Here is a 26,883-nt window from a genome sequence, read left to right as displayed (position 1 = left end):
AGTCTACTGAGATAAATTCCAGATGATAAAACACCTAGTTTTAAAAAACAAAATTACTATACTGTCTACTACAAAAAACATGAGTGAATAAACATACACGCACACACACACACACTCTCAGAGAGAGAGAGAGAGAGAGAGGGCATTTTAAAATATGCTACCCAAGTTAAAAGCTATTTTCAAAATAGATTAATAAATTCAACTAAATTATTATAAAAAATAAGCACAGAAAAAAACTTTAAAGATTTGCAACTTATATCTTAATAGGAAAGCTAACTTCCTTAAAAAAAAAAAAAAAAAAAAGAGCTTCTACAAACCTAAAAGAAAAAATATCACAATCCAAGAGAAAAAATATTGATAGGAAATGAACAGTTTATAGAAAAGAAATTACTGTACATGGCTCTGAGTCATATGAAAAGATGTTCAACCTAATAAAAGAAATGTACAGTCAAACTAAAATAAGATTTCATTTTCTGCAAATTGTCAAAAGATCGAAAATTTTATCATCCCATGTTTAGGCAAGGGTGTGAAGAACCAAGCACTCTTATACACTGCTAGTTGAAGTCATATAAACAGTTACAACCTCTATAGAGACAGTTCAGTAATATCTACCAAAATTCACAATGTACATACTTTTTAACCAGTTATTCTACTTCTAATAATTTAATTTACAAATACATTTGCACATGTGTGAAATGATATAATCACAAGGTTGTTCACTGCAGCATTGTTTGTGATGGCAAGAGAATCGAAACAACTTAAATGGCTCTCAATTGGTAAATAAGTTATTATTATTATTTTTTTTTTAGACAGAGTCTGACTCTGTCACCCAGGCTGGAGTGCAGTAGCGTGATCTCAGTTCATTGCAACTTCTGCCCCCCAGGTTCAAGAGATTCTCCTGCCTCAGCCTCCTGAGTAGCTGGGATTACAGGTGCCTGCCACTGCATGCAGCTAATTTATGTATTTTTAGTAGAGACAGGGTTTCGCCATCTTGGCCAGGCTGGTCTTGAACGCCTGACCTTGTGATCCACCCGCCTCAGCCTCCCAAAGTAATTACAGGCATGAGCCACTGCACCCGGCCTAAATTATATTCTTAAAACAATACAATAAATTTTTAAAAAATTTTTTGTTTATTTATTTGTTAAGATGCAGTTTTGCTGTTGTCACCCAGGCTGGAGTGCAGTAGCACAATCTCGGCTCACTGCAACCTCTGCCTCCCAAGTTCAAGCAATTCTTCTGCCTCAGCCTCCCAAGTAGCAGGGATTGCAGGTGCCTGCCACCACACCTGGCTAATTTTTGTATTTTTTTTTCTTTTTTTTTAGTAGAGACAGGGTTTTACCATGTTGGCCAGGCTGGTCTCAAACTCCTGATCACATGAGATCCACCCACCTCAGCCTCCCAAAGTGCTGAGATTATAGACATGAGCCATCGCACCTGGCCTAAAATTGTTTTTTTAAATTGAAGTAGTTTCATATGTATTGATATGGGATGCTCACCAACACATATTTTTAGGCAAGAAAAGCAAAGTGATAAACCATATATAGTATGCGACCATTTGTTGAAAAACTATAGATGTTTGTATGTGCACAGACTATCTGAAAGGATCAACATGAATCAGGTAACAGTAATTGCTTCTGGGGAAGAGAATTGGGTAGTTGAAGTATAGGTGGAAAGGAGACTTAATTTCCACTGTATTCTCTTTTGTATCTTTTTAATTTGTACTGTAAGTACATATTCTCTATCCAAATTTAATTAAATATTTTACTTTTAAGAGCTATATTACCAGCCCAGAAGTTCAGGAGTTGGTTGAACTTGTTTGCACAATCTCAAAGGGGACATTAGTTTGAACACTGTAAAGCTTCTCCAGGAATTGATAATTCAGCAATTTGTGTGGAATGGAAAAAAGGAGTATGTATGTGCTTAATGCAACTTGAGGGGTTGGCAATTACGGAGTGTGGCAGTTTTCTGCATCACCATGCCCAACTCCTGGATCTAAGCACGCTTTCTCCCCGGGGAGGGGGGCGGCCTGTATACAAACAATATGGGGGAATCCAGTGCCGTGACTCCTAGAAGCAGCCTCCGGATAGTGTCATCGCTGCAGTGTACCACACAGATGGCTAAGTAGGAATTGTTTTTTAAAAACACAGTTGGCTCTCACTGGCATTCACATTGGCAGCACCAATATTCAGGCAGTCAGTCAACACCACATAATGTGAAGTGTGAACAGAGTATACGGCTGGGCCCTGAAGGGCCAGCTAGTAAGGCAGTGTTCCTGAAACCTGCCTGGGCATATTAGACCTTCTGAATCGGAATCTTTAGAAGGGCCTTCCAATCTAAGTGTTTAGTAAGTATCCCAGTTGATTTTTATGATCATTTAGGTTGGTAAACATAACATAAGATAATGCAGGGTAAGAAGGGGTAGGAAGAGAAAAAAAAAACTACTTGAGAACATGAACAACATTAAATATTAAAAAAAACCTAACTGAACAGCCATGGCTGTTTGAAGCTACTTATAAAATCTTAACTAACAGTAAATATGGAACTTTTTGTTTAAGGTGGAACGCTTGGTTAAATCAGGATTAAGAAGATTTTCCTTTTTAAAAAAGTTGGTAAATAAAAATTTTTGAACAGAATGATTTTTCTTTTGATAAATGATGATATTATGAGACTCAATAGTAAGAGTCTCACTCTTAGTTCTTAACAGTGTAGAAAAGAACATGGGGGCTGAATGCCCAGGCTGGTCTTGAACTTCTTGGTCTCAAGCGATCCTCCCTCCTGAGACTCCCAAAATGCTGAGATTATAGGTGTGAACTAACATCTCTCTTAATTCACAGTAGTGTAGGAAAGTAACATGGGGGTTGAATGCTGACAACCATGGAGCTTAGGCCTTCCTATAATCAGACATTCTTTAAGAATCAGCATAAACCAAGGGTCCCAGCAGAAGGAGTCTAGATTTTTGTTTTCTCTATAGTTACCCTCCAAAGGCTGAATGGTATCATTTATATTCCAGGCAGAGAATCCCAGGAGCTTAGTAACATTCACTCCTCTGGATTCTCTAGGCTCTCCTTTTCCCCTCCACAGCCACATATGCAAAAATTCCTTGGGCACGCCATAAAACTGCCCACCCAGAATGGTGACTTAACATTATGCTTTCAGATCCTGTTTAAAATAATGGTTATATAGAGAATGTTTTTGCATCTTTTGTAAAACTACTCTTAAAGACAATCACTATTATCTTGTTCAATAGCCCTTATATAAAGATCTACATGAAAAATTCATCTTACAGCTGAATGTCAAGAAATATAATTGTCTCTCAGTGAAATGTGCTTCCTTTTTAAAAAGAGATGAGTTATGTAATCTCTTTTTTTCCTCTTGCTGTCTCCCCCTCTCTCCTGTTTTCACTTTAGCTGCCAGTAAGTTCAGATTTAAATTTTATGTTCCACTGAGGTTCAGTTCTTCAATTTCAGTCCCCTCAGCCCTGCATTATTTGGCTCTTGTTCTCACAGGATTGTTTTCCTGGTTCTAGCATGTCTAGGTCTTTCATTGTGGACAACCTGAATACTTTTGGAAACTGACAGACTTAAATTAAAAGGAAGGAACTGACTGGGTTTCCACTGATTGAGGTCAATGGAACTAGGAGAAGTATGGGAATTTAAAGGATCAAAGTCAAATGAGGGTCATTTGGAAAGAAAGATTTCATTTAGGAAAAGCTGAATGCCAAGACACTGGGGGGCGTGGTGGGGAATCATCTTTGCATAACTCCCTCTCCCAAAGGCTCCCTGCTGAGGGATAGGACAACTGGGCCAGGAAAACAATTCCACATACAGACTGGTGATTAGCTTTTAATTACGCAATGAGAATTTTGGCCCAATCATGTCAGTGGCCCTCCTGTCACCCTGAGAAGAAGTATGAAGCAGGAATGACTGGCTCCTTTAGCCACAGGGTACAGAGAAGTTCCAATCTCTTGCTGTTGACCGCTGGTCAACAGCAAGTGGCTTTCTCCTAAAGCCTTAGGAAGAAAGATTTAAAGAAAAGAAAAATGCTGGGCTTCCTCACTCTGCACTAAGTTCATTAGGAAGCTTACCCTTACTTGTCCTTCCTCTACAGACAGAGCAGTGGGTGTCCCCAGTTGAAAAACCCACTTATGACAGGCAATTCTGTTCCTGCTCCACTAGGTGGGGACCCAAAAGCTGGAAGAAGGAGGAATGTGCGCTCACAGGCCCAGCACCCAGAGCCCCACTCCCTGGGAATGCTTGCCCTGGAGGGTGGCCGCGGGGCTGGGGGGTGGTCTCCCCAACCCATAACCTCGGCCAGGGCCAGAGAGCAGGAGACTCACTCCTAGCTACTTTCTGGCGTATTGACTCTCACAGATTTGTCATTCAATACCCGGCTTCTCTGGGTGCAGCCCACACAGCTAATCCCTGTACTATATTTCTCTCAGTTTTCCCTCCTCCACCCACACTTCTTCTGACTTCTCTCCACACAGGAGAGACAGAACAGCTGAGGAAACAGCAGAAACGGTGGAAAATTTTTGAAAGTGTTTTGAGCCCACCCAACCTGAGGAGAGCATTCAAAGAAAAACAGGAAGAGGGTGAGTAGGAGCTCCCTCAGCCCCCGCGCACAAGCCCGGGATTGTCACTCCCGCCTACCCCAAACCCAGCAGGGGCCGACTGCTGGGACCAAGCCTCGGTGCCCACATGCAAAAATATGCAAATGTTTTCTGTGAGGATTATGGAATGGAGGCAATTGCTCAGCTATTTCAGACATTGCGTCATGGAACTTGTGGGCACAGTAGGCTCATTCCATTAAAACACCCACTGTAAGAGTTCAGCTAGCACCTTTGGTCTTAAATTGGAATCTCCAGAGCCCATCATACCTGGGGAAGGACTGCAGGTCTGAAGATGGATGTGTTTCTATTCTGGCAATCAAAATTAGGCTCCCCGATCTAGAGGACAACCAATGCCTTCTCTCCGTGTGTGTGTGATTTAATATTACTCATCTTTTTTTCCCTTTTTTTCATTTCCTTTCAACTTGTCTTCCTACACCACACCAGAGCTTTGAAGCCTGCCTATTTTTTCGGGGATTGGGGGTGGGAAAGAAATGTGAACTCACTTAGCTCTTGCTCCCTCTCTCGTTTGCTGGAGATTCCAGCCAGTTAGATGACTTGAAGTGGGCAAGGACAAAAAGAGATTGGCTAATCCCATTCATTCATTCATTCATTCATTCGTGAAACAGACCTTTATTGAGTATCTACACAGATAAGTTCCCCATTCATACCCCGTTTATGGGCCAGGCTCAGTCAAACTAAGACACAGCAGATAGAAGTAATCTTTGATCCCCCTAATTTCCCTTAGGGACCTCTGGATCAATTTTTGGATCTGGTTTAGTCCTATAGGGTTTTTGCATGAAATCCAGAACTTACGTAAGGGTTATATAAAACCAATGGATAAATAAGCTTGAAAGTATTTCCCTACAAGTGATTCATGGGAAGGTTTCTAGTCCACAGACTAGACTAGTTCTATCTTCTGGTTAACCAACCAAGCATTACAATTAATTCATTTATCCATTCTTTACTTTGCTGGCACAATTTATTTTCATCCCCATTTTAAATAAGAGATTATCCTCAAAGCTAGCCTAACTTTCCTTACTGATAATTGATGCTAATTGATATTTACTCATCCCAGTAACACATACTTATTGAGTAGCTACAATATGCCAGGCACTGTCATAGGCACTGAGATGACAACTGAAGGGACACAATGATCCTTCATGGAGCTAACAAAGGAGTGAGATCAAACAAATTTTGGCTACTGTTCTTTCTGAGAGACAAAGTAACTTTTCCCATTGCTGTGCAGAGAATCAAAGTGAAGAATGTGGTTCTAATACAATGGACAAAAAGGAGGAATTGTTTGCATTTATTGACTAGAGATGATCAAGTTTTGAGCTTCTTTATTCATCAATTCTACAGTAAGACTGGTTCTCCACAGCTGATGTCTTAGAGATTGAACTACAAAAATCGCAGTTAAACAGTTAATGTTTTACAGAATTTTGAAGCACCAGATAGTGTAAAGAATGTTTTAAAGTTGGTTGTGAAAACCAGATGGTCAAAAGAACCACAACACATGGCCACTCCCAAAGAGCAGAATTTTCCTTCCAGTCCTGAATTCTTACATTAAAGACCCAAAGAGATAAAAATGAGTTTGGCAGTCCTGGGACTCTGAGATTAAGGATGAAATATTTCAGTCTATTGATGCCAACCTAGGGAATAAGACATTGAGGCCTGTCTTGCTGGGGGATGGCGCTGATGTAGACTTAGCAAAAGAACAGGGTAGTAATTTGTGGCCAAGAAAATTTTTCCTGCCTCAAAAAATTATCTATTGTCAAACTCAGCAGGAATTCAGAGGCTGAAGAGTCAAACCTGGGCTGTGGACTAAACATACCATTGCACCTCCTGGCACTGAGTGGTCTCTTAGCACCTAAATGGAAAGCAACTCCAACACAGCTTTAAACTATCAACAGGGCTTCACATGTGGAATTTCCCTTTATTTCTAAATTTGCTGGACTATATCCACTCAATAACAAAGAACTCCTTGTATTGTTCTATAACTACTATAAATTTTTTCTTAGCCAGCCCCTAATGTGCTTGCCTGCAACAAGGAAAATAAAAATGAATCCATTGGCAAGATCTCAAATAGAATAAACTAATGACAAGCCTTATGTTTTAATAAGCTCAATGTTGGTCTTAATGAAATGGGTGGATAGTCTTTTTTTTTTTTTTTTCCTACAAATGGAACTGTCATTGGTTTCTTTGGCTTTCACAAAGGATTTTTTGGAACACATTGTTGATATCAGAAGGAGTCTTTTCTTTTTCCTTTTTTTTTTTTTTTTTTTAAGGTTGTGAGGGCCCCGGGATAATCAGGGATGGGAAAAACATTAACCAGAGAGGATTTGAATGGTAAGTCATTCTCTCTTCATATCTATGTTTTTCATAGGACAGAGAAAACTAAGGATGCATGATACCGCCCAGTCAACAGGCTATTGAGGGATGCCGCAGTCTATTCGTGACAGCAGTTTTAAAACTAGTGGAAAGAAGAAGACAGGCCTGGGTTTGAATCCTAACTCTAAACCCTCACTCCATCATTTCATACTTTGGCCAGATTATTTAACCTCTCTGAGGTCTGATTTAGTGGAGATCACTGCCTGCTCTGAGAAGGTTCACTGAGAGTAGGCAAGTTCCTGGCCTATTGAAGGCTCTCAATGGAACGCCGTTCTCCTTTCCCTTCTCCCTGTAGCCATATTTATGAGATGACATCACTGTTCCCTAGTGAGATGGCTACTAGGTCTCAGGGTTCCAGATATCTGCTGATTTGAGTCTCCAACTGTGCTGATGTGATTTACGCAAATGCCAACTGGGGACGGATGCCATAAAGGGAATTAGTCATTTCAGAGCCTTCGTTAATAGGCTGATCTTGCCTCTGAAAGAGCTGGATTTTCCTTACTGATGGTAGAAAATAGTGGGAGAGATTACTCTGAAACTCAGGCACTCCTGATACAGGGTTCTTCTCATATAGCATCAATGAGTTCTCACAGTTAAGCTCCAGGACTCCCATAAATGACGTAAAGCAAGGGTTAACAGCTTAGACTTTGAAATCTGACAAAATGAGGTTTAAATCCTGATTGCTAATACTAGCTGAGTAACCTCTCAAAGTGTCTGTTTTATTTTAGAGTTTTTGTGAGAATTAAATGAGGCAACATATCTAAAGCACTTGGGATAGTGATTGGCACATAGCAAATGCTCAATGAAAGTCCAGTTTGGTGTTTTGTTTTTTTTTTCCTTGCTCTGTTTTGGCCAGAGTTCACCTCTCAGCTATTTGCTAATACCTAAGCCTGCCTTCCAGCAGTTGGCACATTAAAAAAGATGTTGTTTCTTAAACATTTATTATGTTTATATTTCTGCTTAAATGCCTACATCCCACCCAAATGTACCCTACCTGGTATTAATTCATCCTTTGATTATTATTTTGTGAAGCCTGTCTTCAACTTGAAAGAAACTATCATCATTGCTCAGTCATATGAAATCTCACATCAGAACTAAATAAACAGTTGTTGATTATGAAGATAATCAAGGGCTTAAATAAAAAGCTGTCTAGAGGTAGCTGGCAAGATGGGTGAATAGGAACAGCTCTGGTCTCCAGCTCCCAGTGAGATCAATGCAGAAGGTGGGTGATTTCTGCATTTCCAACTGTGGTTCCTGGCTTATCTCATTGGGACTGGTTAGACAGTGGGTGCAGCCCATGGAGGGTGAGCTGAAGCAGGGTGGGGTGTCACCTCACCTGTGAAGCACAAGGGGTCAGGGAACTCCCTCCCTTAACCAAGGGAAGCCATGAGGGACTGTGCCATGAGGAATGGTGCATTCCGGCCAAGATACTACACTTTTCCCACAGTCTTTGCAACCTGCAGACCAGGAGATTCTCTTGGGTGCCTCCATCACCAGAGCCCTGGGTTTCAAGCACAAAACTGGGTGGCTGTTTGGCCAGACCCTGAGCTAGCTGTAGGAGTTTCTTTTCATACCCCAGTGGTGCCTATAATGCCAATGAGACAGACCATTCACTCTCCTGGAAAGGGGGCTGAAGCCAAGGAGCCAAGTGGTCTAGCTCAGCAGATCCCACCCCCACAGAGCCCAGCAAGCTAAGATCCACTGGCTTGAAATTCTCACAGCCAGAACAGCAGTCTGAAGTCAACATGGGATGCTCAAGCTTGGTGGGGGGAGAATTGACCACCATTACTGAGGCTTGAATAGGGGTGTTTCCCTTCACAGTGTAAACAGAGCCACTAGGAAATTCAGATGGGGCAGAGCCCACTGCAGTACAGCAAAGCCACAATAGCTAGATTGTCTCTCTAGACTCCTTCTCTCTGGGCAGAACATCTCTGAAAGAAAGGCAGCAACCCCAGCCAGGGGCTTATAGATAAAACTCCCATCTCCCTGGGACAGAGCACAAGGGGGAAGGGGTGGCTGTGGGCACAGCTTCAGCAGACTTAAATGTTCCTGCCTGCTGGCTCTGAAGAGAGCAATGGATCTCCAAGCATAGTGCTCAAGCTCTGTTAAGGGACAGACTGCCTCCTCAAGTGGGTCCCTGACCCCCATGCCTCCTGACTAGGAGATACCTCCTAGCAGGGGTTGACAGACACCTCATACAGGGGAGCTCTGGCTGGCATCTGGCAGGTGCCCCTCTGGGAAAAAGCTTCCAGAGGATGGAATAGGCAGCAATCTTTGCTATTCTGCAGTCTCCGCTGGTGATACCCAGACAAACAGCATCTGGAGTGGACCTCCAGCAAACTCTAGCAGACCTGCAGCAGAGAGGCCTGACTGTTAGAAGGAAAACTAACAAACAGAAAGGAACAGCATCAACATCAACAAACAGGACATCCACACAGAAACCCCATCTGAAGATCAGGAACATCAAAGACCAAAGGTAGATAAATCCATGAAGATGAGGAAAAAACAGTGCAAAAAGGCTGAAAATTTAAAAAGCCAGAATGCCTCTTTTTCTCCAAAGAATCACAACTCCTTGCCAGCAAGGGAACAAAACTGGATGGAGAATGAGTTTGACAAATTGAAAGAAGTAGGCTTCAGAAGATAGGTGATAACCAATTCCTCCAAGCTAAAGGAGCATGTTCTAACCCTATGCAAGGAAGCTAAGAACCTTGAAAAATGGTTAGAGGAATTTCTAACTAGAATAACCAGTTTAGAGAAGAACATAAATGACCTGATGGAGCTGAAAAATACAGCATGAGAACTTCATGAAACATACACAAGTATCAATAGCTGAATCAATCAAGAGGAAGAAAGGATATCAGAGATTGAAGATCAACTAATAAAATAAACCATGAAGACAAGATTAGAGAAAAAAAGAATGAAAAGGAACAAATAAAGCCTCCAAGAAATATGGGACTATGTGAAAAGACCAAATCTATGTTCGATTAGTGTACCTGAAAGTGACAGGGAGAATGGAATTAAGTTGGAAAACACTCTCAGGATATTATCCAGGAGAACTTCCCCAACCTAGCAAGAGAAGTCAACATTCAAATTCAGGAAATACAGAGAATACCACAAAGATACGCCTCTAGAAGAGCAAACCCAAGACACATAATTGTCAGATTCACCAAGGTTGAAATGAAGGAAAAAAATGTTAAGGGCAGACAGAAAGAAAGATCAGGTTACCCACAAAGGGAATCCCATCAGACTCACAGTGGATCTCTCTGCAGAAACCCTACAAGCCAGAAGAGAGTGGGGGCCAATATTCAACATTCGTAAAGAAAAGAATTTTCAACTCAGAATTTCATATCCACACAAACTAAGCTTCATAAGCGAAGGAGAAATAAAATCCTTTACAGATAAGCAAATGCTGATAGATTTTGTCACCACCAAGCCTGCCCTCCTTACAAGAGCTCCTGAAGGAATCACTAAATATGGAAAGGAAAAACTGGTACCAGTCACTGCAAAAACATATCAAATTGTAAAGATCATCAACACTATGAAGAAACTGCATCAACTAATGGGCAAAATAACCAGCTAGCATGATAGTGACAGGATAAAATTCACACATAACAATATTAACCTTAAATGTAAATGGGCTAAATGCCCCAATTAAAAGACACAGACTGGCAAATTGAATAAAGAGTCAAGACCCATCAGTGTGCTGTATTCAGGAGACCCATCTCACATGCAAAGACACACATAGACTCAAAATAAAGGGATGGAGGAAGATTTACCAAGCAAATGGAAAGCAAAAAGAAAGCAGGGGTTGCAATCCTAGTCTCTTATAAAACAGACTTTAAAGCAATAAAGATCAAAAAAGACAAAGAAGGGCATTACATAATGGTAAATAAATCAATGAAACAAGAAGAGCTAACTATCCTAAATATATATGCACACAATACAGGAGTTCCCAGATTCATAAAGCAAGTTCTTAGAGACCTACAAAGAGACTTAGACTCCCACACAATAATAGTAGGAGACTTTAACACCCCACTGTCAATGTTAGACAGATCAATGAGACAGAAAATTAACAAGGATATTCAGGACTTGAACTCAGCTCTAGACCAAGCAGACCTACTAGACATCTACAGAACTTTCCACCCCAAATGAACAGAATATACATCTTCTCAGCACCACATTGCATTTATTCTAAAATTAACCACATAATTGGAAGTAAAACACTCCTCACCAATGAAAAGAATGGAAATAATAACAGTCTCTCAGACCACAGTGCAACCAAATTAGAACACAGGATTAAGAAACCCACTCAAAACTGCACAACTACATGGAAACTGAACAACCTGCTTCTGAATGACTACTGGGTAAATAACTAAATTATGGCAGAAATAAATAAGTTCTTTGAAACCAGTGAGAACAAAGACACAACATACCAGAATCTCTGGGACACAGCTAAAGCAGTGTTTAGAGGGAAATTTATAGCACTAAATGCCCACAAGAGAAAGCAGGAAAGATCTAAAATCAACATCCTAACATCACAATTAAAAGACCTAGAGAAGCAAGAGCAAACAAATTCAAAAGCTAGCAGAAGAAAAGAAATAACTAATTTCCGAGGAGAACTGAAGGAGATAGAGACATGAAAAACCCTTCAAAAAAAAAATCAATGAATCCAGGAGCTGGTTTTTTGAAAAGATTAATGAAATAGATAGACCACTAGCCAGACTAATAAAGACAAAAAGAGACAAGAATAAAATAGATACAATAAAAAATGAAAAAGGGGTTATCACCACTGATCCCACAGAAATACAAACTACCATCAGAGAATATTATAAACACCTTTACGCAAATGAACTAGAAAATCTAGAAGAAATGGATAAATTCCTGTACACATAACTCTCCTAAGACTAAACCAGGAAGAAGTCAAATCCCTGAATAGACCAATAACAAGTTCTGAAATTGAGGCAGTAATTAATAGCCTACCAACCAAAAAATAGTCCAAGACCAGATGGATTCACAGCTGAATTCTACCAGAAGTACAAAGAGGAGCTGGTACCATTCCTTCTGAAACTATTCCAAACAATAGAAGAAGACAGACTCTTTCCTAACTCATTTTATGAGGCCAACATCATCCTGATATTTAAACCAGACAGAGACTCAACAAAAAAAGAAAATTTCAGGCCAATATCCCTGATGAACATTGATGCAAAAATCCTCAATAAAATCCTGGCAAACCGAATCCAGAAGCACATTAAAAAGCTTATCCACCTGGGCTTCATTCCTGGAATGCAAGTCTGGTTCAACATACACAAATCAATAAATGTAATCTGTCACATAAACAGAATCAATGACAAAAATCACAGGATTATCTCCATAGATGCAGAAACAGCCTTCAATACAATTTAACATCTCTTCATGCTAAAAATCTCTGAATAAACTAGGTATTGATGGAACATATCTCAAAATAATAAGAGCTATTTATGACAAACCCACAGCCAATATCATACCGAATGGGCAAAAGCTGGAAGCATTCCCTTTGAAAACCGGCACAAGACAAGGATGCCCTCTCTTACCACTCCTATTCTTATAGTATTGGAAGTTCTGGCCATGGCAACCGGGCAAGAGAAAGAAATAAAGTGTATTCAAATAGGAAGAGAGAAAGTCAAATTGTCTCTGTTTGCAGATGACATGATTGTATATTTAGAAAATCCCATCATCTCAGCCCAAAATCTACTTAAGCTGATAAGCAACTTCAGCAAAGTCTCAGGATATAAAATCAATGTGTAAAAATCACAAGCATTCCTATATACCAATAACAGACAAACAGAGAGCCAAATCATGAGTGAACTCCCATTCACAATTGCTACAAAGATTTAAAAATACCTAGGAATACAACTTACAAGGGATATGAAGGATCTCTTCAGGGAGAACTATAAACCACTGCTCAAGGAAATAAGAGAGGACACAAATTGAAAAACATTCCATGCTCATGGATAGCAAGAATCAATATCGTGAAAATGGCCATACTGTCCAAAGTAATTTATAGATTCATTCCTAACTCCATCAAGCTACCACTGATTTTCTTCACAGAATTAGGAAAAAAAAACTACTTTAAATTTCACTTGAAACCAAAAAAGAGCTTGTATAGCCAGGACAATCCTAAGCAAAAAGAACAAAGCTGGAGGCATCATGCTATCTGACATCAAACTATACTACAAGGCTACAACCAAAACAGCATGGTACTGGTACCAAAAAAGACATATAGACCAATGGAACAGAACAGAGGCCTCAGAAAGAATGCCACACATCTACAGCCATCTAATCTTTGACAAATCTGACAAAAACAAGCAATGGGAAAAGGATTCCCTATATAATAAACAGTGTTGGAAAAACTGGCTGGTCATATGCAGAAAACTGAAACTGGACCCATTCCTTACACCTTATACAAAAATTCACTCAAGATGGATTAAAGACTTAAACATAAGGCCTAAAACCATAAAAACCCTAGAAGAAAACCTAGGCAATACCATCAGGACATAGGCATGGACAAAGACTTCATGAGTAAAACACCAAAAGCAATGGCAACAAAAACCGAAATTGACAAATGGGATCTAATTAAACTAAAGAGCACAGCGAAAGAAACTATCATCAGAGTGAACAGGCAACCTACAGAATGGGAGAAAAATTTTGCAATCCATCCATCTGACAATGGGCTAATATCCAGAATCTACAAGGAATTTAAACAAATTTACAAGAAAGAAACAAACAACCCCTTCAAAAAGTGGCCAAAGGATATGAACAGACACTTCTTAAAAGAAGACATTTATGTGGCCAACAAACATATGAAAAAAGCTCATAACCACTGAAAAAAGCTCATAATCACTGAAAAAAGCTCATAACCATAATGAGATACCATCTCATGCCAGTTATAATGGCAGGAAACAACAGATGCTGAAGAGGATGTGGAGAAATAGGAACGCTTTTACACTGTTGGTAGGAGTGTAAACTAGTTCAAACATTGTGGAAGACAGTGTGGTGATTCCTCAAGGATCCAGAACTGGAAATACCATTTGACCCAGCAATCCCATTACTGGGTATATACCCAAAGGATTATAAGTCATTCTGCTATAAAGACACATGCACATGTATGTTTATTGCAGCACTATTCACAATAGCAAAGACTTGGAACCAAGCCAAATGCCTATCAATGATAGACTGGATGAAGAAAATGTGGCACATATATACCATGGAATACTATGCAACCATAAAAAAGGATTGAGTTCATGTCCTTTGCAGGGACATGGATGAAGCTGGAAACCATCATTCTCAGCAAACTAACACAGGAACAGAAAACCAAACACCACATGCTCTCACTCATAAGTAAGAGCTGAACACATAGACACAGGGAAGGGAATATCCCATACTGGGGCATGTTGGCGGGTAGGGGGATGGGGGAAGGATAGCATTAGGAGAAATACTAATGCAGATGACGGGTTGATGGGTGCAGCAAACCACCATGGCATGTGTATACCTATGTAACAAACCTGCACGTTCTGCACATGTATCCAGAACTTAAAAGTATAATAATTTTTTAAAAGCTGTCTAATTTCATACCATTATTCCTAAGTTCCATATCCTACCAAAGTAGTTTATCTCAAGAAACTTCATTTAAAAGAAAAACTAAAAACCTGTCTATCAAAATATGAATAATAATAAAGATCTGAATATTCATCTTGTTCACGAAGCTGCTCCACAGCAAGGAGGTGGTAGGCTAAGAAAATACCACCTCAGTAGATAAGTTAACATTTACCAAATGCCTAGTGGCTGCATAGCTGCTTATTGATAAATGTTAGGTTCATCATCTTAGTGACAGAACGTCACGTTTCTTTTCTCCTAGAAGAATCTCTTTTACATATTTCATGCTTTTGGAGAGGCAGGTATGTCTCCATGATAAAATATATGTAATTAGCTTCTTTATGTTACCAATATATCATGGAGACATTCAGATTTACTTTATACACAAGCTCACTATTAGTTTCCTGAGTTAGGTGGTACAGATTCCGATACAGCTAGTAAAAACCCCATAAAATATGCATAAATCCTGTCTAATGACTGAAGTTAAATATACCTCAAAGAATGCTCTATCATTAAAATTCGCATACATTTTTCTTACAAGGGAGTTATTCTGCATTGTAGCATGGGTTTTATTACAAACTTGGAGTTCATTGATGAATAGTGATAGAGCTGCAAATCAAGTCAACGGCTTCACTAGCTCAGCAGGATTTTAGGCTGCATTTCTCCCTTGGTGAGCATAAGCTAGAGGGTAGTTTAAGCTCTGGGCAGTCTCTCCCATGGAGAGGGCCCCTTACCTGAGGCCCTCACCCTCAGGAGAATGCTGTCTGCAGTACTCCAGAGTGTAGGTCTCTGTGGCCTCAGGGGTGGCGGGCCGCCATCGGATAGTGGCTGTGTTCCAACACACAGTACAGTCCTCAGCGCGGATCACAGGGGTGGAGGGTGCTGCAGAAAGAGAGTCAGGACAGTTGTGGAGCAATGCCAGCTTGCTTTCCCAGGACCTGAGAAGCACGTGGTCTTCTATGGCTTGAACACAATTTTGTTTTAAAATTTTTATCAGAAAATGTATTCTGTGTTAAAAACCCAAAAGGGATCAAATATAGTTAGTGAAGTCTCTCTCCTTCTCTGCCTTCCAAATTGCCCAGTTCTCACCCATCCCCAAACAGCCCCTAATAGTAGCTTCCTATAAATCCCACCAGACTTTCTTTATACATATACAAGCAAATCAAAATAAAGATTCTTTCCCCTCTCCCAGTACACAAAAGTCAGGGAGGATCTTGTCCTCAGTAGGTGCTCAATAAAGGCTTGTTTTAAAAGGCAAGAGGAAAGGATAAAGGGTAGGAGTAAACTATTTCTTCCCCTGAGGCAGGCTACCATTATCTTAAAGGCAGTGCAGCCTTGGTTTAGGCTTCATACCCTGTGAAAAGATTTCATCTTGAGAATGCATTTCCAGTTGAATACCACTGCTTAAAACGTTTTGGAGGTTCCCAGCACCCAGACACAGCCCAAGCTTTCTTACCTTTCAAACACGGCCTCTATATGTTAGCCTTTCTCATCTTGTCTTTCCTCTCTTTGTTTAAGTCTAAGAAATACCGAACTTCTTACAGTGCCCTGCACACTCCATACTGTTTCTTGCCTTGATGCCTCTACTCGTATGTCTTTTTCAAGTGGAATATCTTCCTTTAACACATTACTACCTATGGATCCTTTAAAGCATTTTCTGCAGGCATCAGTTCTAGGAAACAGTTCCTGATCCTGCCCCTGCCCCAGGCCAACTTGGGTGCCCCTCTGGAGTGTTCTCATAATAATCTGTGTATATCTGGATATGGCTGTTACCACACATTTTCTATGATCTTCTGTTTTTCCATCTCCGCAGCTGAGTATGAACTTCTTGAGAACAGGAGCCCAGTCTTATTCATCGTCACATAACCAGCCCTTTGTGCAACACTCAACACACAATAGGTGCTTAATAAACACGTACTGATCTCAAGAGTCTGTGAAGAATTGAGCGTTGTCTCCTAATGTGCCCTTAGCATCCATCTCCTTACCTGTCCTAAAGATTGCCCTTTCACTGGGCAGGCTACATCCAGTGAAGTTCACAGCCATCACCCACACTTGATAGCATCGGTCAGGTTCCAAATCTTCAAAAATGCAGTAACTTTCTTTCACTGTCAGTCTGTATTCTTCTACCAACTCTAGCATGAGACACAATTAAAATCTAAGATATCTTCCAAAGTTAATTAAAGTTATAGTTATTGGAGTAAGTCATCTATGATTTTCTTGCAGTGGAAAACTCGAACTGGTAACCTTATAGATACCATTATGTGAAAACCAGGTCCTCAGAATACATAAGAAAGCGACAGCATTCTGAAAAGAGATACTTAGGATGACATAGTACTACTTGTTAACACTTATCAGAAAATAATAGCACATTAATAAGATTCTGAGTTTCATATACCACAATTAAAGTAACTTATTTCAGTAGCAAATATTAAAATTACATAGAGTTTATGTTAGCTTAAATCTCAGTAACACATTCGCAAGAAAATCTTAAGAACCAATGCCAATATTTCAGAAGAGTATGTCATAAAAAAAGGACAACTTCATGGTTTTTAAACATCTTTACAGATTAGTAAACTATTTTGATATTCAGTATGACCCTCCAAGTTTCAAATCCTGGTTCTTTCTCATGAACTCCAGAATTCTTTCCGCTAGAGATTTCCACAATTTATAGAAACATTTAAATAACTTTGATAGGTTATAAGCTACTCTAAGAAGTAATTTTGTCCAATTAAGACATTTTCCTTCTAAAATTCTAAAAATTATTTTACTTTGAATTATTTTAATAGTAAATATTACTCAGTGTCATTATGAACACACCTACCAATCTGGGCCAATTTGATTATTCTTACTGAAATTTTACCTCCTTTAAAACATATGATTTTCTGTTTAAATTTTGCCTATGGTAATTTCAGTTATCTCCCCTTATTACTCCTGAATATCACATCTTTAACTTTTCCACTTAAGAACCCAGACTGTTTCTTTAAAAGAAAATTGAGAAGTCTTCAGCTTAGCAGGTCTCTCAATTGCCTCTCTCCTTTCCAATGAGCTGTACTTTCTGGACAGAAAGTTCAGTTTAAAGAATGTCATAAGGACTTGTATGCTGAAAAACATTTCTCCCATAGCCTAGAATCTGTGTCTACAGTTTTCACTGGAATCATTCTTTTAGGCAAGGCCCTATGATATGGTTTGGTTCCACCCAAATCTCATATTGAATTGTAATTCCCGGTGTTGGAGGAGGGGCCTGGTGGGAGGTGATCGAATCATGGGGGCAGACTTCTCCCTTGCAGTTCTCATGAATGAGTTCTCAAGAGATCTGGTTGTTTGAAAGTGTATAGCACCTCCCCCGCTTTACTCTCTCTCTCTCCTGCCGGCCATGGGAAGATGTGTTTGCTTCCCCTTCACCTTCTGCCATAATAGTAAGTTTCCTAAGGCCTCCCTTGCTATGCCTGTACACCTTGTAGAACTGTAAGCCAGGTAAACCTCTTCTTCATAAATTACCCAGTCTCAGGCATGTCTTTATAGCAGTGTGAGAATGAACTAGTACATCCTATTACCCTAGCACTCCCTTTAACAATGCACATAACATATGTGACCAGAGACCTTAGCAGACATGGCATGGTAGCACAGACTAGACTATCAGATTAGCTAACTGTTATTAGCACGGAAACAATGAGACACAGACAGGAAGTGTTTGGGGTTGTGGGGGTGTGAAACCCAGTTAAAAAAGTACTCCAGGCAATAACTATTTCATAAGAAGGGTCTCGGAGAGCCACTGTGTTTCAGAAAACAGCTGGAAATAAATGGAGATGAAGTATGACGTAACAAAACACACACAGAGAGAAATAAACAAAAACATAAGCTTTGGAGCCTGAAAGATCTGTGTCTGACTCCTGTCCCTGTCACGTACAAGTTTTGAGGCCTTGAGCAAACTACTTAACCTCGCATCAGTTTTCTCACCTGCAAATAGGGATAGTAATACTTTGTTGTGCTGTGACAGGCATATGGACATAGGTCAATAAAACAGGAGTCATTACATTACAGACAGGCTTAGCCAACTTTAAGCCATGCCAATAGTTGCTTTTTAAACTTTTTTCTAAATTAATTATCACATGACATTTCAAAAGACTTAAATACTAGTAATAGTATAATATATTACCATTCATTCCTGATTACAAATTGGGCGCCTGAGTTAGGGTGCCCAAGCCTGCCACATGCTCATCTGGTTTCCATAGTATGTAGGTCTGTCTTCAACAAGCAACACAGAATGGCAGCACTCCCAGCTCTGATTCATCAGGAAGCACAACCTCAAACTGCCTGGCTTCCAGGGCTTATTAGAAGTCCTTCCAAGCTGAGAGATACTTACAGAGGCTCAGCCATAAGACATACCATCCATTCACCCTATTAAGCACTTTCATTTCTATCCACACATTAATTTGGGACATAGGAAGACTACACCATACCTAGGCCCATGCCTTGGGAACTGTGAACACTGAATAAACCTTGTGGCTTGTTGGTAGCTTTTAGCAAAGATAGACCTGAGAAACTGCCAAGCATGACATCCCATACTTCATTTGCATTCCAACCATGTGGAACACATTGTCCTCTATACGGCTTCTTCCCTACAAAGTGGAACACGTGACACTTATCTTTCAGGCTTTGGTACTGATTAAAACTTTATTTTCCTTGAAACTCTGGTACATTAGCTCCTTTCTGAAAATGAGAACCACTTCACTGCTCCTGCTATTCTGAGAGCTCAAAGCCAAATGTGAATCTCAATTACAATATTCATATTGACTATTATGATAATGTTTATGCATTTTTGTTTTCCTTCATCTTGATTACCAAATTTTGCTTCTGTAGTTATTATTTAATTATATGGTTGTTGGGGTTTTGTTGTTGTTGTTTTGTAAGTGGCTATGAATGCTTTGTAGAAAGAGTCATAATGCAAGTATATGTTTAAATACTTCACATGAAGATGCATGGATTTGCATATGAATCTGTATTCGTGTTAGCAATCCTACCATTTACTTCCTGGTCATCTTGTGGTTCCTCCATACAGTAAACCTGAAATGAATCAATGACATCTTCTTTGTTCATGCTCCAATAAACTGCAATCGTTGTGCTGGTGGCAGAATTTGGTTCCTGAGGTTCCAACCTAGGAGGCTGTGGGACTGGAATATAAACAACATTTATTGTAACTAGTGCTGTTTTTATTGATTTTTAGGGCAAAATTTACTTAGGCTTGTTGAAAAACATTCAAACAATACAGAAATACATGGTATAAAAGTAGAAGGGCTCCCTTGTTCCCTAAAATTCCCAACCCAAATTATATTCTTTTTTAATTTTTAATTTTCTATTTTCTTTATTTATTTTTTATTTTTTAATTTCTTTGAGATGGAGTCTTGCTCTATCATCCAGACTGGAGTGCAGTGATGCAATCTTGGCTCTCTGCAACCTCCACCTCCCAGGTTCAAGCAATTCTCCTGCCTCAGCCTCCTGAGTAGCTGGAATTACAGGCATGCACCACCACAACTGGCTAATTTTTGTATTTTTAGTAGCAGTGGGATTTCACCATGTTGGTCAGGCTGGTCTTGAACTCCTGGCCTCAAGTGATCCACCTGCCTCAGCCTCCCAAAGTGCTGGGATTACAGGCGAAAGCCACCATACCCAGCCATATTCTTTAGATGCAATCACTGTTGCAGTTGAATGTGTATCCTTCCACAATGTTTTCTATGCATTTGTACATGTGAACATATATAATACACATAGAAATAAACAAAAATATATTCCAAAATGAGATCACTTGAAAATACTCTTCTATAGTCCTATAGCTAGAGCAATAAACTCATGGAGGTTAAAGGAGGCCACAACTGACTTTTTTTTCCTTCAAAACAAAATGCATGCTTTGCTAGATAACCAAGGCTGTATCATTCCGTATCAATATAATCTATAATCACAATAGAGGCAAAGGAAACCCTTTTAAGATATAGTTAGTATATCTTGAAGCCTGAAAAATACTTGCAAAAATAAAATATCAAAATACTCTTTCTGAAACGACTATCCCATTTTGTCTTTCCAACGTGGCTATCCCCATCAATTTTTTAAATTATTAACTTTTTAAAAATTAAACAAAATATAAAAACTACAGAAAAAGTAGCCTACTAATTGACTCAGCATACATTTTAGACATCTAGTATAACTCTGTTGTTCTGAATTTTAAAGACAACAAAATCCTTGAGTGTTTCCTAGAGACTTGTAAAGTTCATGATTATGCTTACAAGCATTAATGATATATGCAACACCATAAATCAGGCTTCAATGCAACTCCTCTCCAAAACTTATGACACAAAATCTTTGAATATATTTTTCAAATTAGAGGAAAAGGTTATTCCTATAGTTGAAAAGATAGCATGCTTTTTTTTTTTTTTTTTGAGGTGGAGTCTCACACTGTCACCCAGGCTGGAGTGCAGTGGCATAATCTGAGTTCACTGCAACCTCCGCCTCCCATGTTCAAGCGATTCTCCTGCCCCAGCCTCCCTAGTAGCTGGGATTACAGGCGCCTGCCAGCACACCCAGCTCATTTTTCTGTAATTTTAGTAAAGACGGGGTTTCACCATGTTGGCCAGGCTGGTCTCAAACTCCTTGACCTCAGGTGATCTGCCCGCTTTGGCCTCCCAAAGTGCTGGGATTACAGGCGTGAGCCACCATGCCTGGCTCCACAGCATGCTTTGTATTTATTTTTTGTGCTTATTTTTTCTAGTCTACAGTTTACTGAGAGATAAGTTTGCTGAAATACTAACAATGTGGGCCAAATTTTATGAGATTACTTTATTAAAAGTGGACACCAAAGGAAAACAAAACTAAGTTCAGTTCAACAAGAAGGTAAAAATGAGAAAAACATAAGTGGGTCTAAAGAATGTAGGAAAAAAGACAAACTGAGAAGATTCAATGGCGATAAAGAGCGGAAGAAATACACAGTTGTGAAAAACAAGAAGCAGAAGAGGAGAAGGGTCAAGTTCATGGACTTCAGTGCAGAGTGGCTGGCCCGAGATTAAACACCGGATCCGCCCCCTTTGTTATCTTAGCCTCAGTTTCCCCATCTTTAAAATAAGAAAACAATAATAATAGCATTACCTCCCAGGGTTGTTGTAAGAAGCAAATAATATCGATCAAGTGCTTAACAAAGTGACGGGCAGGTAACCAACACTAACATTCAGCAAGCAAAGGGGCCTTGGCAGGAGCACAGGAAACAGGAGAGGGGCGAGGCAGGAAGCTCCTGAAGATGAGGGCTGAACGAGGGACCAATCATCTGGAAAGCCACAGAGGCCATGGAGGTAAGACCTGTAGAGCAGGTTGCATGCTAAGGCAGAGGCCGCTGGTAAGAGCACCTCCCCAGGGACTGATCACAAGTCAGAGACCCTGATACTGTCTTGGAATGTATTGCTTGTCTTCCCAGCAGGAAATTCATATCACATTCTAAAGGACTCCATCCAGATAAATGTAGTTCAGTAAATTTCCATGTTACCCAGGTCTATGAAAGGACCAAGCAGAATGTTTCAACTATTGTCGATCATCTTGGAAGCAGTGTTTGAGAACTACTTGAGGCGTGAACAATGAAAATGCTCCCGCTTTTATCCTATGAATTATACATGGAGCTGTATCTGCTTTTTAAAAATGAAAACATCTTTCACATTTCTCTCTCTCTCTTGCGTAAATTAACAAACTTAAAAACTGATTAATTGATTCAAAAAAATCACTTAATTTTAAGGAAGAAGCAAAGTATGTAGGTTAGAAATTTTGTTTTCATGTGCTCCTTCCCCTAAAAGCATTAACGTTAAAACACCTTTTTTCAGAAACAGGAAATACTTTTACTTTTCAAAGAATTCTGAAATGAAAAGGGAATAAGAATATTCCATAGATATACTCTAATAATAATGGCTGGATTTACAATTCTTATGTGGTAGGACAACATCAGAGACCTGGAGTTTAGCAACTCTGTTTACACTTCTGTAGTAATAAACTTGATTAAGTGTGATGCCGGCTGGGCGCAGTGGCTTACTCCTGTAATCCCAGCACTTTGGGAGGCTGAGGCAGGTAGATCGCTTGAGGTCAGGAATAGGAGACCAACCTGGCCAACATGGTGAAACCCTATGTCTATTAAAAATACAAAAAATTGGATGGATGTGGTGGCGCGTGCCTGTAATCCCAACTACTGGAGAGGCTGAGGCATGAGAATCGCTTGAACCTGGGAGGTGGAGGTTACAGTGAGCCGAGATGGTGCCACTGCACTTCTGCCTGGGTGACAGAGTGAGACTCCGTCTGGAAAGAAGAAAATGTGATGCCAAAAAAAAAAAAAACAAAATGAAAGTTTAGGGCTTTATTACAGGAGGCTAAGGAACTGGGCAGAAGAATCACCCCTCTGCCTGATGAAATGTGCCCCAAAAGAGCCGCCACACTTGGAGAGTTAAGCATTAACCAAACTGGACTTCAGAATCTGTGGCCAGATACACATTTCCATTCAACCTGGCCTTCAGGAGAACAGGATTATTCACAATAGCCAAAAAGTGAAAGCAACCCAAGTATCCACCAACAGATGAACAGAGAAGGAAAATGCTGTGTGTACTTACAATGGAATATTAGCCTTAAAGAGGAGGAAAAGTTTAACACGTTACAACACAATGAGACTTGAGAATACTACTCTAAGTTAAGTAAGCCAGTCCCAAAAAGAGTAATACCATATGATTCCAGTTAGATGAGGTACTTAGAGTAATCAAATTCACAGAAACAGAAAGTAAAATGGTGGCTGCCAGGAGCCAGGGAAAGGGGAGATCATGGAGAGTCAGCGTTTAATGGATATAGAGTTTCCATTTTGCAAGATGAAGAGCTCTGGAGAGGGATGGCAGTGATGGTTGTACCACAATATGAATGTCCTTAATGCCATTAAACTGTACAATTAAAAATGGACAAGATGGTACATTTTAAGTTATGTCTATTTTACCACAACTAAAAAAAAATCCCCAGGTGCCAGCATCAAGGAAGCCTAGATTTATGTTTGTTTATCCATGATCTGTGTTTCTCTCATCTTTCTCAGCAGTGCACTCCGCCTCTTCGCTGTGGGGCAGTGATTCAAGTGCAGACTCTGAACCACAGGGGAGTGCAAAACTCCCCTGCCACGTACACCCCAACCAGCTATGTTGTCTTGAAAATAGAACACTTTTCTGTTCCTCTCTTTCCTCACCTTTCTTCACCTGTCAAATGGGAATAACAAAACCTACCTCTTTGGGTTGTGTTGAGATGAGATGATTTGATATGCTTAATGGTTCCCACTATGCCAGGCATCGTGTTTAAGTGTGAAATAAATCATACGGGCTGCTACTTCTCACTGGAAAACTCACATCCTTTCCTCACTGTATCTGCTTAGTTTAGGAAGGGGGTCATCAGATCAATTTTTCAGGTAATAGGTGAGGACTTCATATCCAAGAGGTGTCACAAAATGAGCAAAAACTATTTAGCAGCAAGTCAACACCTTGGGCTCCAATTTTGTGAAAAAGACACACAAAGTAACATTTATGGCTCTGAGGTCATCTGTCTATAAAAGGCTTCGAACCACAGGGACCGCCATGTGCACTTGCTGAATTAATTGCTAACACTTTGTGACATTTTAACTCTGTGACTTCAAAAATATATTAAATGTCCTCTCATTGTCCATTAAGTATTCAAAGGCATATTCTTCTAAATGAACAACAGCATATAATGAATCCCTTAAAAGCAAAAGACTAGCTCTGTTAATCAAACTTTCTTCATTTGCAATCACTGCCCTGGTCTAATCCTTCTTAAAGACATTACAATAAAACACACTTTGTTTTGAGATATTTCTAGAGAAAATCCATTAAGATCAATGATTGAGTTTTTAATTTTATAAAGGGCTGGTGGAGTTTTGGTTTTTTGTGTGTGGTGTGATGTTGTGTTGTTTTTGTCTTTTTAGACACACAGTAGCCTTTTTAGTAGGTACTGAACTAACACTCTGTACAGAAATGAAAGCGAATCATCAATTTAAATACAACAGCCATCTTTTTTTGTTTTTGTTTCTGGGGTTTTATTTTTTTTAGAGACGGGGGTTCTTACTATGTTGCCCAGTCTGGATTCGAACCCCTGAGCTCAAGTGATCCTCCCGCCTCAGCCTCCCAAATGGCTGTAATCTTTGAGGTGGTTTTGGAAGATTATAGCATCTTTTAAGGAGGACATCTGAGCACGTTGTACAGTAAGTAAAACTCGGTAACTTCACTGAAACATGGCAGCTTTGAAAAATCTAAATAAGTTTCATTGTCCTGTTTGTTAAAATAGCACATTAAAAAATATTGTGAAGAGCTGGCAGGATGCTTCTGACAGCTGAGTGGGAGGCTCCTGGCTACAGACCATGGTGCTGAGCTGTTAGTTCTCTAAGCTCATCTGTTTAGTTTGAAAAAAAGGGGAAAAGAACTGAATTGAAGAGGGGAAAACCACTCATAAACAGAAATCTGTTTGACACATAGGAAAACATTCTTTTTTCTTCTATACCTGGCTGCTGGTATGAGGCAAACAACTCTCGAGAAGAGAGGGAGAGAAATCTTATTTTTAAATGAAGAAAAAAAAAGAGGCGATTCTTTGGTTCCATGGCTCCTTCCACCTCCTCAATCTCCCAGCAAGTCATAAAGCTTCAGATGGAAATGCCCACAGAAATGGGATGCAGGTCTCATGCTCGATTTCAGAGTCTAGCTGTAACATTTTACAACTAATACTTTTCTTTTTCCAGTTACATGCCTTAAAATCTTGTGTATATGTCCTTTACACACAAAAGAAACAAGCAAAAACTGCCATATTTCATCTAGGTAATTAATATATTAAAATGCTTACCAGTCACTTGTTTTAACATCTGGTCACTTCTTGCCGAGCTGTCATCATAATGTTCAAAAAGGGAAAACGCAGCAGGCATTTTCTCTAAAGAAGCAGTGCTCTCCATTGCAGAAAGCAACCTATCAGGGGAATAGAGCTCTATATAAGTCAAAAGATTATTAACATACGGAATGAAAGTGGAAAACAGTTGTTGAAAATGAAGCTGGTATTGGTAGTGGTGCTTTTGCATAAGGCAGGGACTCTCACTCTCTCCAAAAAAGGATTTAAGGCTTTGAAGTCTCCAAATATATGTCTGAAATCAATTCTTAGGCCACTGGTGATATTGGAAATTTCATTCCTATATCTTCTAGTTAGAAAAGATTCTATCAAACAATACAGTCTTAAGTATTTTACCTATAAAATTAGTCCTAAAAATTACTTTATTTTAGTGATTATTTTCTTTATTTCCTAAAGGGAAAGGACTTATATCCAAAGCCTTTCATACCCACTGCAGCTTCAAAGGATAAACATGCTATGTTTATCTTCAAAAGATAAACAGCACATCTGGAAACTTCTACACTGTAGATGTCCTTGTTCTCAAACCTCAATATTAAGCTTCTAGTCATTTTATCATTCAAAACTTGTTTACCTACTATGTCCCAGGCATTGTGCTAGGTACTGGGGAAAGAGCAGTGAAAGAGAATAAAGCTTGCCATTTGTGAAAGACTAAACAAGCCACAATTTATCAACCAACAGCTTATGGACTCAACACCCTCATTAGATGGACTGCCAACTGAGGCTAAGTCTAAGCATTTGTATCCAGATGAAATCTGGATTTAAACAAACAATGACAAAAAGGTTAACTCTGAAGGGGAAAGAGGAAACAGAGAGTTTGCAAAAGAATTTATTTTTAGCATGGTGCAGTGTTTTTTGCCTGTAATCCCAGTACTTTGAGAGGCTGAGGTGGGCGAATAACTTTGGGAGGCTGAGGTGGGCGAATAACGAGGTCAGGAGTTCAAGACCAGTTTGACCAACACGGTGAAACCCTGTCTCTACTAAAAATACAAAAATTAGCTGGGCATGATGGGGGGCCACCTGTAATCCCAGATACTTGGGAGGCTGAGGCAGGAGAATAGCTCAAACCCAGGAGGCAGAGGTTGCGGTAAGCCAAGATTACGCCACTGCACTCCAGCCTGGGCAACAAGAACAAAACTCCATCACACACACAAAAATTATGTTTAGCATGAGAGGCCTCCAAGTAAAGGAGCAGCTCTCCTCTGGGCACCCCTCTCACACAGGACTGGAATTCTCTTCCAGCAACTCAGTCTGCTGCAAGGAACTGCATCAGCTTCATTTCCATGGACGTCTTGGTTTTCCTAGCA

The 26,883-nt window shown here is 39.8% G+C and overlaps 1 protein-coding gene across 1 annotated transcript in view; it reads right to left on the bottom strand.

The window, feature by feature from the left end:
- Positions 1–26,883, bottom strand: part of CMYA5 (cardiomyopathy associated 5) — a 100,948-nt gene that overhangs the window by 14,204 nt on the left and 59,861 nt on the right. The window contains exons 6-9 of the mRNA XM_012462090.2: positions 25,523–25,641; positions 19,651–19,800; positions 16,615–16,761; positions 15,364–15,511 (exon numbers count right to left, since the gene is read on the bottom strand). Coding sequence (XP_012317513.2) covers positions 15,364–15,511; positions 16,615–16,761; positions 19,651–19,800; positions 25,523–25,641 — 564 coding nt within the window. The remainder of the gene's footprint in view (positions 1–15,363; positions 15,512–16,614; positions 16,762–19,650; positions 19,801–25,522; positions 25,642–26,883) is intronic.

This window comes from Aotus nancymaae, unplaced genomic scaffold (genome assembly GCF_030222135.1).
Source record: "Aotus nancymaae isolate 86718 unplaced genomic scaffold, 86718_ANA_hifiasm-v0.15.2.pri h1tg000014l, whole genome shotgun sequence".
NCBI classification, from domain to species: Eukaryota; Metazoa; Chordata; class Mammalia; order Primates; family Aotidae; genus Aotus; species Aotus nancymaae.
Note: the sequence above shows the minus strand (reverse complement) of the source record. Positions and strands in the feature narration are given on the sequence as shown.